The sequence below is a fragment of the Balaenoptera acutorostrata genome, chromosome 11 (assembly GCF_949987535.1).
Source record: "Balaenoptera acutorostrata chromosome 11, mBalAcu1.1, whole genome shotgun sequence".
NCBI classification, from domain to species: domain Eukaryota; kingdom Metazoa; phylum Chordata; class Mammalia; order Artiodactyla; family Balaenopteridae; genus Balaenoptera; species Balaenoptera acutorostrata.
The window spans coordinates 39,244,892-39,257,788 of record NC_080074.1 but is presented as its reverse complement, the minus strand read 5'-3'; the positions used below and the strand labels follow the sequence as shown (position 1 = coordinate 39,257,788).

At 34.3% G+C, this 12,897-nt stretch overlaps 1 protein-coding gene across 1 annotated transcript in view; it reads left to right on the top strand.

Moving 5' to 3' along the window:
* Window positions 1-12,897, top strand: part of PTPRQ (protein tyrosine phosphatase receptor type Q) — a 266,556-nt gene that overhangs the window by 191,161 nt on the left and 62,498 nt on the right. The window contains exons 44-46 of the mRNA XM_057556607.1: window positions 6,046-6,232; window positions 9,466-9,710; window positions 12,373-12,439. Coding sequence (XP_057412590.1) covers window positions 6,046-6,232; window positions 9,466-9,710; window positions 12,373-12,439 — 499 coding nt within the window. The remainder of the gene's footprint in view (window positions 1-6,045; window positions 6,233-9,465; window positions 9,711-12,372; window positions 12,440-12,897) is intronic.

The window sequence follows — 12,897 nt, the reverse complement described above, 5'->3', positions numbered from 1 at the left end:
ATTGGTTTAAAATATAGTGAAAACGAACTCAAAACATAAAAGGAGAACGGACAAGGCATTAGGAGAAATATCTCCCAAATAAGATAGCATCAGAGCTTAATTTTGAAAATAATTGAAGCAGAACATGAAAAGGAAATGGTAATAGAAGTTAGAATAATAGAAAAGTTAGCTTCCTTCAGGAAAAAGCAAGTAGTTCTGGAATCCTTGGTCAAAACTTTCAAGAAGAAAAGGCTGAGAGATGAGGCCAGATCAGGAGGCAGACTTATAACATGTTAAGGAGTGTGGGTTTCATGGTAAGGGCAGTGGGGTGCCAATTGTGGAATTAAAGCAGTGTCGGGATACAGATTTCTGTTTTACAAGATCAGTATGGGTGCATTGTAGAGAATAGTTTTAGAGAAGTCCTGGGGGTGCAAAATTAAGTAAGGAGACAGGAAACTATAAGAGTAAAACTGGACAAGAAAAGAAGGACAAAGGAAATGGAGTGAGGAAAACAGAATGAAAAGTAATTTAAAACTACAGGATTTGGTGAAAAAAATCTGGATGGTGAGTGAAAAGAATAATCAAGGATGACTTTAAGATATATGATTTGGAAAATTGTGAGGAGGAGCAGATTTGTAGAGGAAAGGCATGAATTCAGTACTAGATGCACCGACTTTAAGATGCCTGGGAATCCTCCAGATGAAGATAGCCCATTAGCAGTATTATTTGTGGATCTGTAGCTCAGGAGAGGAAGTTTGTATTTCCAGATTTGGGAACTGTTGGTGTTTAGATGATAGATGAAACAATATGAGTAGATGAGATTAACTACACAACATGTAAAGACTCTTCTGTAAGAACTAACCTGAGGATAGTATCCTGGGGAATACAAACATTTAAATAAGATGTCCCTGAAGACACCAAATTGGAGTAGCCTTCCAGACAGAAGGAGACCCAAGCATGAGAGTCAAGCCTTTCACCTAAGACAGGGTGCTGCACAATGTGAATAATGCAGAGTTGTTATCTAGGGTTAGAATTGGAAATATCTCCTTGCCAGCCTACTTGAGGTTTACTGGACCTGATGAGCAGTCTCTTACGGTTGCATCTAACACATTAAATTAGGTAATTCATGGTGAATTCTCCTCTCCTTCTTGCTGTTTCTATCCATCTCTTGTTTAACTTTTATGATTTTTTTATGTCTTTTTATTATTTCTTAAAGGAAATACTTCTTTCTCAAAAGACGTGTCAGGATTAAAAGAAAATTTCAGGGTTTATTGGTACATTTGTTCTCCCATTCAGTCTTCAGTTTATGTTCCTTTTTTAGAGCATATCTCTGAAGATTTTTAGTTAATAATTAGCCAAAAATAATCAACACGAATGACAAATTCTCTGGGAATAGCATTAAAAGCAAATTATAAAATGTTAATGCTGTGCTGTATCAAGTAAAAGACACTTTATTAAGGAAAATAGCTCTCTCTTGGAATTTGGTTGTGTTTAAAGGAAGGAAAAATAAAACATTAAAAAAAGTGATTTATAACCTCATTCTCTTAGCATTCTTACTGAGATTAAAAATGAGCAAGGGCAAGAGAGAAGGATGGAAAGATAATTAATATTGTAATTGCTTATTTCAGTTACATATTAGCTCTTCATATGCATTGTATTATCATATCTTATCTAATAACATTTTGATGTAAATATTATCATCTGCATTTTGCATAAAGGGGAACTGAGGCACAGAGATGATAAATAACTTCTCAAATATTAAGACGTGGCTAAAACCAGTAGACAGTGGTGTGATGGAAAATAGGAAAAACCATCAAAAAGCAAATAAAAATTGCCAAACTGAAATATATGTTCACCAAAACACCTTTGGATCAAAGATAGCAAAAATTCAAACAGATTCTAACACTTCACAGTTTCCCTAGGATTCTTGGAACTAAGTTGTCATTTGTTCCTTCTTCCCTTCATTCTTTCAACACACTTTATTTTTTTAATTTTTATATTGGAGCATAGTTGATTAACAATGTTGTGTTAGTTTCAGGTGTACAGCAAAGTGATTCAGTTATACATATATACATGCATCTATTCTTTTTCAAATTCTTATCCTATTTAGGTTATTACAGAATATTGAGCAGAGTTCCCTGTGCTATGCAGTAGGTCCTTGTTGGTTATCTATTTTAAATATAGCAGTGTGTACATGTCAATCCCAAACTCCCAACACACTTTTAAATACATTCAAATGCCAGCATTGTGGTACGTGCTGGGTATGTAGAAGTGAACAAGTCTGATGTGGTCATTATCCTTATAGAGTTTATCTGCAGCTCATTTCATGAATATATAACTATCTACCTTCAAAAGTCATTGGCTCGCAGGCCAAAGAAGAACGTATGTCACTGAATTTAGGACTTATGCTGCAGCCTGGCCTCTGCCAAATACTAACCACAAGGGCATAAAACTCTTCCCTTAAAAGACTCAAATTAAGCAAAAATTGACAATCTTGAATAAAGATATATGGGCTCAGATATCATCCTGGATGATTCTACTGGAAATTAATGCATTTTGTGGCCCTTTCTTTGTCAGTCCCTTTATTTTTTAACTTAGCAAATACTTAGTAGCTTCTTTCACCAAGACAGAGATGGAAAACAAAGTTCTGCTTCCAAGTAGCTCACACTCTAGAGAATGACACCAGAATATAAAGAGCTAATTGTAGAGTATGAGGTATGCAGTCTTTTTTGGAATATAAACTAACAAAATAATTAAAGTTTCTGTTATGGGGGACATAATATATAGAGGAGACTGCACAGAGAAGGTTAAATTTGTTCTGGGATGTAAGAATTAAATGGGGGTGTACCAGGTGGGGAAGAGTGCAGGTGGGGCAGGCAAAGGAGAGGAAAATAGAACCAGAATCTAATTACTGACAATGTATATAAAACAACCATACTTCAAAAAAAATGGCAGACATTTCATCATAATAATCGATGATCAAATATGAGCAAACGAATTAGGAGCTGATTGAAGGGAAATGATGGGTCAAAAAGGTCTGAGGTTTCAGTCCTGGGTAAGTGGACGAATATTAGTTAATGATAGTAGGTTTAGTGAAGAAAGAAAATGAATTCTTCCACATGCTGTATTTGAGGGCCCAGCATTCTTTTTGAATTTTACTGTATATTTTTTAAGATATAGTAGATCACATGCATGTTATTTCATGTTTTACTACTTGCTATTTGTTATCCATTTTTTAATGGAAGGCATTGGAATAATTTAGTTTTACTTTATAAGACCATGCCCCGTGACTTTGTGTAGAGAGGTCTGGACTCTTCAAAGACCTGGGAGTAAATCCTGTCTCAGCTACCAAGTTGCTATGGAATCCTGAGGAATTCAGCTCAACTCTACAAAATCAGAGTTGAAATAGCTATAGTAGTCAGGCAAGGAACATCAAGGAACAGTCACAATGAAGCTTCAGTGAGGAATTGGAGACCCCTGCCCCATTAGAGGAGTCACCTGTCACTCATCTCTAGATAATTGTTACCCAGCATGAATATAAGCCTAGTCATAGGGGAAGTTTTAAAAGCCCGATTTGTAAGTGATATTTAGATGTTGACAACTAATTAAATACATACACACTTTCTACCAGTGGGTGCATGCACCCCGATCAATGGGATTCCTACACTGATTGATTTGATTTTCTGCCACTTTAGAAGTGGAACACCTCCCTCCACTGCTCTGGTTCGATCTGTTTGACTTTTTGCAGATCCGATATTTTTCAGCCTTTTGCTGTGTTTCTCATAGCAACATCGTTTTTAGTTAAAAAGGCTCTTAGAAAAGAGCATTTGAAGAACATATTAAACAAAAGAACATCTTTCAAAGTTATGAGAGAGGGTCAAGTTGAAAATGAACTTGATAGTGAGGACAGTGTATCCAACTTGTTTTTAAGTCTTTCAAGTACTTGAGAGAAGCAGGCATAATAGGATTTCAAACTTGCTGTTGTTCATCTCAGGAAAAGCCCTTCTGTTTAGTGCTAGAAACTTTAGCTATGCTTAATCCCCACAGTGAATAGGCCAGACTCTCCATCAAAGACAGACTATGTTTTAATAAATTATACAACTATATTTAATATACCTAAGCATACTCATTTGTACGCATTTAATAATTATGACATCTATGTTAATGGATTCCTTACTTAGTGCCTTGCATGGTGCTAGATCAGTTTTTTAAACTTCAATTAGGACCAGCATTTTTAAAATGAATTGGAATAAAATTAAAAGGAGCAGAAAATGTCAAAGTGCATTTCAGAAGTTGTATTTCTGAAAAGCAATTTTCAGTTATAAAGAATACACACACACACATCCTGAATTATGTTGCAAAATGTGTTTCATTTTTGTTGGTCATGGTAAAAAAAAAAAATTGCAAATTTCTGTGCCGGCTACTTCAGATCTGTTTTTTCTAAATCACCAAAATACTTTAAGTAGATATTATCACCCCAATCTTACATACACAGAAAGTAAGACAGAGAGCATAAATGACTTATCAAATGCTACAGGAGTTATTAAGTGACCAGGTTGGGATTTGAACCCTTGATGTCTGGGTACCAACCTATATTCTTTCTTCTATAAAACATTGGAGTATAAAAATAAACAAATGGGACCTAATGAAACTTAAAGGCTTTTGCACAGCAAAGGAAACCATAAACAAGACGAAAAGACAGCCCTCAGAATGGGAGAAAATATTTGCAAATGAAGCAACTGACAAAGGATTAATTTCCAAAATTTACAAGTAGCTCATGCAGCTCAATATCAAAAAAACAAACAACCCAATCCAAAAATGGGCAGAAGACCTAAATAGACATTTCTCCAAAGAAGATATACAGATTGCCAACAAATACATGAAAGAATGCTCAACATCACTAATCATTAGAGAAATGCAAATCAAAACTACCATGAGGTATCACCTCACACCAATCAGAATGGCCATCATCAAAAAATCTACGTACAATAAATGCTGGAGAGGGTGTGGAGAAAAGGGAACCCTCTTGCACCATTGGTGGGAATGTAAATTGATACAGCCACTATGGAGAACAGTATGGAGGTTCCTTTAAAGACTTAAAAATAGAACTACCATATGACCCAGCAATCCCACTACTGGGCATATACCCTGAGAAAACCATAATTCAAAAAGAGTTGTGTACTACAATGTTCACTGCAGCTCTATTTACAATAGCCAGGACATGGGAGCAACCTAAGTGTCCGTCGACAGATGAATGCATAAAGAAGATGTGACACATATATACAATGGAATATTTCTCAACCATAAAAGGAAACAAAATTGAGTTATTTGTAGTGAGGTGGATGGACCTAGAGTCTGTCATACAGAGTGAAGTCAAAAAGAGAAAAACAAATACCGTATGCGAACACATATATATGGAATCTAAAAAAAAAAAAAAGGTTCTGAAGAACACAAGGGCAGGACAGGATTAAAGACGCAGAAGTAGAGAATGGACTTGAGGACACGGGGAGGAGAAAGGGGAAGCTGGTACGAAGTGAGAGAGTGGCATGGACATATATACACTACCAAATGTAAAACAGGTAGCTAGTCGGAAGCAGCCGCATAGCACAGGGGGATCAGCTCAGTGCTTTGTGACCACCTAGAGGGGTGGGATAGGGAGGGTGGGAGGGAGACGCAAGAGGGAGGAGATATGGGGATATATGTATATGTATAGCTGATTCACTTTGTTATAAAGCAGAAACTAACACACCATTGTAAAGCAATTATACTCCAATAAAGATGTTAAAAAAAAATTGGAGTATAAATTTCATTGACTGTGGAGATGATTTCTGCTTGTTCTGATTAATTGTGATTGATTTTTTTCTTTTACTTTCAATTGTTGAAATAATTGTAATTAGTAAACTGTTAAAGTAGCACTTTGGATTTCCCAGGTCCGTCTGACTGTAATAAAAGAATTTTAAAATCTTGGCTAGAAAAATATACCACTCATAGCTTTCTATTATTATGTTTTAGTGATTTGTATCTCAAGTGCTGCTTCCTTTAATTGTTAGCTGTTTTTTCCTGTAGGTAGATAGTGGTGAATTTAATATTTCCTTAATCAAGTCAAATGGAGAAAATAAAACCATAGAAATTAAAGATTTGAAAATATTCACAAGGTATTCCGTGGTGATCACTGCATTCACTGGCAATATTAGTGCTGCACATGTGGAAGGAAAGTCAAGTGCTGAAGTGATTGTTACTACTTTAGAATCAGGTAAGGTTTATTTTTCATGCTAAAAATTGACTGAGTTAGGTGTCTTTCTTACAGTTTCTCACACCTTACCCTACAAAGCTTATGTGTTAAAAGAAATTTTTTAAGCATATAAGTTTAAAATTCAGTGACTCACTGTGACTGACAAAAGTAAAGCTTTGTATTTACATTTTTGAGGCAAAGTGGAATTATGTAGAATAATCAATACTTGTAAATACAAAAATAAATTAGTTCATAATAAGGTAACCAATTGTACTTTTTTGCATTTATTTAAACACTATTTCAGAAGTTGAGTTACCTTGCCTAAGAGATGATTTTGTCCAACTGTCTATAGCCAATAAAGCTTCACCTTAAATTCCATTTTAATTATTTCTCTCCCATGGTTTAAATGCACATTAAAGTAATAATACTCTATTATTAAATAATCTAGAATTCAAAATTAGAACCCAGGTTATATTTTACCATATCTGTTTTCTTCACTTAGTTAAGTGACATGTTTTATTACATAATCTATTTGATAAATGTCAGAATCTATACAGATTTCCTCCAGTTCCTATGAACAGGGTCTGAATGAATAATAAGATTGTAACCAATAAGAATTTAATGTGGAAAGTCAACTTCCCAGAACTCGCTTGCCCCATCCTCCTTCAGAATCCTGATGTTCTTTGCCACCAGATATATCTTTGGGAAGAGCACATGAAGGGATGTGTTGCTATAGTTTATTTGTTGCTATCTGTAAGGTAAGTATAGGAGGTAAAATATTTTTTAGTTAGTCTTTTCATTATGCTACATACTCTGTTGTCTATAAACTTACGGTTCTAAATTGAAAAATACATCCTATCCTCAGCACCCTAAAATTCCGCTTGTTTCCATTTTGTGGCCATGTATATTCCAGGTACTTATTTTCTTATTATACTTTTTGCACTTCTTCCCCATCCTACCTATCTGTGAGGAAAGTTGCTGCTAAACTTATTCACATTCACACCACAAAGCATTGATTGCAAATCCTAATGTGCTAACTCTTCCAAGGATATCATAGTTTAATAAATTTCTACTAAACCTCTCAGAGTAGAATTTTAGATGTCAAATGAAAGATATTTGGAGGATAGAAGGTTCTTTCTAGCATTCAGATAATTCTTTCATGTATTCAACTTTAAAGCTGATCCTAATTTTAGAGAAACAATTCTTATAAAAGGAAAAAATATATATGTTTCTTATGTATCATAAAAATGTATAACAGCAAATGTTGTGAAAATGTGTGTTGAACCAATTTAACCTTTATTTCAGCTATGCATTTTTTCATCCTGTGATATTTGGCACAATGACATGTTTATTTGCTTTTCTCTCTCTTTTTTTTCTCACTGTTATTTATTTACTTATTTTTTGCTTGCCATAGGGCACTATCTCTAGGGATGTTTGCAACAATATCTGAATATCTGAATCATTGACAGCCAAATATTAACAGCCTTTTCATGGAAATTCTTTACTTAGAATTTTAGAATTTAGAATGGAATATCCATTTCAGTGTGATCAAAATACGTTCATTCAATGAGTCATTTATTTAAAGAACACTGATTATGTAGTACAACAAAAACTAGTCCTTCATAAAATTATTCATAAATAATTTTATCCTCATGTGTATCATTTTAAAATAATAATTTATTGATATTTAGCTAGTTATATGTTAGGATAACTTTTATTTATCAAAAATAAACTGGAATATCTAGAACATAAAGAAATCTTAAAATTCAACACTTAAAAAGAATCCAATTAGAAAATTGACAACGTGAACAGACATTTTACCAGAGAGGAAATATGACTAGCAAATAAACTCATGATAACATAGGTTTTCAATACCATTAGCTATTGGGGAAATGCAAATTGAAACCACAGTGATATATCACTATACATCTACTAGAACAGATGAAATAATAATTTTTAATAAAATAGTGATAATACCAAATGTTGGAAAAGATGCAGAAATACTAGATCTCTCATACATTGCTAGTGGGAATGTAAAAGGGTATAGCTACAATGGAAAAATAGTTTGGTGATCTTTTATATACTACCAAATGTAAAATAGATAGCTAGTGGGAAGCAGCCGCATAGCACAGGGAGATCAAGATCAGCTCAGTGCTTTGTGACCACCTAGAGGGGAGGGATAGGGAGGGTGGGAGGGAGACATAAGAGGGAGGATATATGGGGATATATGTATATGTATAGCTGATTCACTTTGTTATACAGCAGAAACTAACACATCATTGTAAAGCAATTATACTCCAATAAAGATGTTAAAAAAAAATTTTTTTTTTAAATGCACTTACCACATGATCCACCAATTACACTCTTGGGCAATTATCATAGAGAATTGAAAACTTAATGTCCATGCAAATATCTGTATATGAATGTTAATAGAAGACTTATTAGTAATGACAACAACAAAATAACTGGAAACACCCAAATGTTTTTATAAATTAAACTCGTACATCCATAAAATGGAACACTACTCAGCAATAAAAATAGAATGAACTATTGATATATACAACAACCCTGATGGACCTCAAGGTCACTGTGCTATTGTCTTTTGCAAATGACAAAACTATGGAGATGCAGATTGATTAGTGTTGTGAGGAGGCATGGAGTGCAAGTCTAAGGGGAGAGCAAGAGGACGTTTCTTTATGGTGATGGAATAGTTTTGTATCTCGTTTCTGGTGATGGTTACAGGAATCTACACATGGCATTAAATTGCATAGAACTACATGCAGATACAGGAAAGCATGAAAAATGGTGAAAACTGACTAACGTCTATAGTCAACATTATTGTACCAGTGTCTGTTTCCAGGTTTGATATTAAACAACAGTTATATAAGATATCACCACTGGGGAAAGCTGGGGGAAGGTTACAGGGGACAGTATGCATGATTTTTGCAACTTCCTGTGAGTCTACATTATTTTTAAGTTCAGAGTATCATAGAAATGCATTCTGTATAAAAATACATATATTATAAAAGGCTAAATAAGCAAATAAATTGGATCACTGTTATGGTTTCTGTGATTTATAGATGTCAATGATTCTATAATGCATCAGCCATTTTGCTTGTTTTCAAAATTAAATGGCTTAAATGATCTGTGTAATACTCTTTATAAACAGAAACTTGAAGCAAATCAGTTTTATATGGACATCAAAATGAACACAAATATTTTTTAAATTGTAATTGCTAAATATTTCATTTCAGTCCCTAAGGACCCACCGAACAACATGACATTTCAGAAGATACCAGATGAAGTTACAAAATTTCAGTTAACATTTCTTCCCCCTTCTCAACCTAATGGAAATATCCAAGTGTATCAAGCTTTGGTTTACCGAGAAGATGATCCCACTGCTGTCCAGATTCGCAACCTCAGTATTATCCAGAAAACGGACACATCTGTCATTGCAATGTTAGAAGGACTAAAAGGCGGACGTACATACAACATCAGTGTAAGAATACATAGCTTTTAATTATTCACCTATCTTACAAAGTTGATTTACAAACTCAGCATTCAAAAATACTGCAGCTTATGTACATAACACATTTTTCCTATCTTTTCGTGGGATCGCTTAAGACATGCCAACTGAAAATAAATTTGGAGAAACAAAATTGCTGATTTCCTATTTTAATACAGCAAGTCCTGTGAAAATACGTAAACAACAAAAAAGCTTGCACAATTATAGTGGAAATCCAGAAATAAAGCAGGAAGAAAATCCACGTTAAAAGTTAAAGAGCAGTGACCCCTGCTCGCCAAAACTAGAGAAAGCCTGCGAGCAGCAATGAAGACCCAACGCATCCAAAATAAATAAATAAATAAATAAATAAATAAATAAAATCGATAAATAAAAGTTAAAGAGCAGATATATATAATGAGATGATTCTGCCTAAAGAAAAACTTTCTGTGTGATTATAGGTGGAAAATGGAAAAACAAATTTCAAAGGCAAAAGTCAGAAATAACTATGTGATTGAAATTCACATGTATTTCACACAACTATTACTAAAAGCTAATATCATTTTACATCTTAATTCTAAATTATCCATTTGGTAAAGTAAATATGTATGTGAGTTCATATACATACACACAGATACATACACAATTTGTCTCATCCTTTCACTATTTTTGCATGTCTTGGAATTTTCAAACAGTCATATAGTTCAGAAAACCATCTTTTTTTTTTTTTTTTTAATTTAAGGCTGTGTTGGGTCTTCGTTTCTGTGCGAGGGCTTTCTCTAGTTGCGGCAAGCGGGGGCCACTCTTCATCGCGGTGCGCGGGCCTCTCACTATCGCGGCCTCTCTTGTTGCGGAGCACAGGCTCCAGACGCGCAGGCTCAGTAGTTGCGGTGCACGGGCTTAGTTGCTTCGCGGCACGTGGGATCTTCCCGGACCAGGGCTCGAACCCATGTCCCCTGCATTGGCAGGCAGATTCTCAACCACTGCGCCACCAGGGAAGCCCAGAAAATCATGTTTTAAGCAACATAGAATTCACCCTATACATTCAAGTAGCTCCATAACTAATCTTCCTGTCACCTCTTTATATCAGAAAACTGTCATTAATAATCTGTGTTGTTTCCCTCGCAAACTTTATATCTCATTATATAATCTGACTTGCTAGGATTCTTGCTGCACGTACCATTAAATGAACCCCCGTAGTAGAAGATCTATTAGAGAGAAGGTGGTGGTTAAGGGAATGAACTGACCTAGGTTCAAATTCTGGCTCTGCTAGTTTCTTTCTGGGCAATTTCCTCAAATCTGTGCCTCAGTTTCCTTATCTGAAAAATAAGTAATAAGAATAGTAATTTCTGTGTAGGATATTAATAGTTATGGTAGGTAGCAAGTGTTATAACAGTTTTGGCTCTTGCAAATAAAAGAAAAAACAGGAAATAAAGTACAACCAATTCATAATTTAAAGAGAAACAAATCTGATTGTTTGCAAAGTACAACATAGTGTCCTCAACACCTGAGAGTTTATTAGATATGTGTAACTTTTGCACCTGTCCCAACCTACTGAATCAAAACCTACAGATCTTCATTTAACAGGGTTTGCAAGTGACTTCTTTGCTCACTGCAAGTTGAGAAGCACTGCCCAACTTTATTATCTCACTTAAAGGTTAGATTGTAAAGAAATAAAAATAATTAAGCACTTCATAACATCACTTTGTATTTTGAATACTTCCTTTTTAAAATTACATGCACCAATAAATATTTCCTTTAGATATTTTTAAGCTACATTTTATGGGCTTGGTTTATTTAGTATACCTACCACATCACGTATATTAGTATTTTAATTCAATCAAAATACTACTGAAACTATCCAGGGGGTGGAGGGTGGGTCACTAATGTATGAAACAAATTTATTAATTCCAATAAAGATATATTCTGAATTGTGTTTATTGAATACAATGAAATTGGCCAAGAACACAGTCTTTTATATAGCAAGATAAAGTGAATAAAAGAGCCTGTGTCTGCAGCTTCCTAAGCACAAAGTTAATTGAAAGGATTCACATTTGTGTAAATCACCCGCTGTAGATACAAACAGAAATGCTTTATGTGTATATGCTGCATTATGCAGGGTATAGCGTCAGATACTTTGGGGCAGGGGTGAAGCAGGGCATAAAGGCCAACTTTCAGAGGGATGATTTAATACAGGAAAACTGGGAGGCTGAGGAATAGGGTTTCATCTCAGAGAAGGAAAAAAAAAAAGAGCGTCTTGAATATGGATTTGAAGAAAGCCGGAGTTAACCTAGCTACAGAGAGAAGGAACAGATGTTAGAGTAGATGAAGAGAGAGTGTAGACATCGTGACTTTTCTGCTCTTTCCTCCTAAAGGTTCAAATTGAAGCCACATCATTCTTGGTCTGTATGATAGGGCTGTTTAGGTCACTGAGCCTTTGTTCTCAGGGCTTAGTACCATAATATCAGTTGTTAAGAACTATTTTACTGCTAACGTTCTTCCTCCATATATTAATTTGAGTTCAAGAAAATATAATTAACAGACTACATGAATTGTTTTCAAAAGTGCAGTCATTTTAAAATGACATATAACCATAATCAGTTATACATACACATATGCAATAATTTGAAAATAATAACAAGGTGTTTCTTTGTTTTAGGTTTATGCGATCAATAGTGCTGGTGCAGGGCCAAAGGTTCAAATGAGAATAACCATGGATATTAAAGGTACATGAGCTGCCTTCCCATGAAATACTATTGTCTTAATCAAAGAGTAATTATAATTTGTATTCTATATTAGAGTTAAGGATGTAGTTAAGCTTTTAAACGATGCATATGCATATAGTAAGCATATATTAAGTAATAAGTAATGTATGCTTATCAGGCTATAGTTAAAATGTCTAAATCATAATTCAAATTACCATGTTAATTACAGAGAATGCCCACTGCTATTTATCTTGTATTTCTTTTCTGCTAAATTTAAACTTCTCTGAGACAAAGTTTATAATTGTATTTTATGTTTTTAAAATTTTATTGAAAAGAAAGCTCCTTTAAATTACCCATGACTAGACTTTGACTAGTTCTAATTAGATTCCTTGACTGACCTTTATTTATTTTGAAAGTCAGATTCTTTTCAGTTAATCAAATAGTGCTTACTGAACTACCATATAATAACTTTATGATTC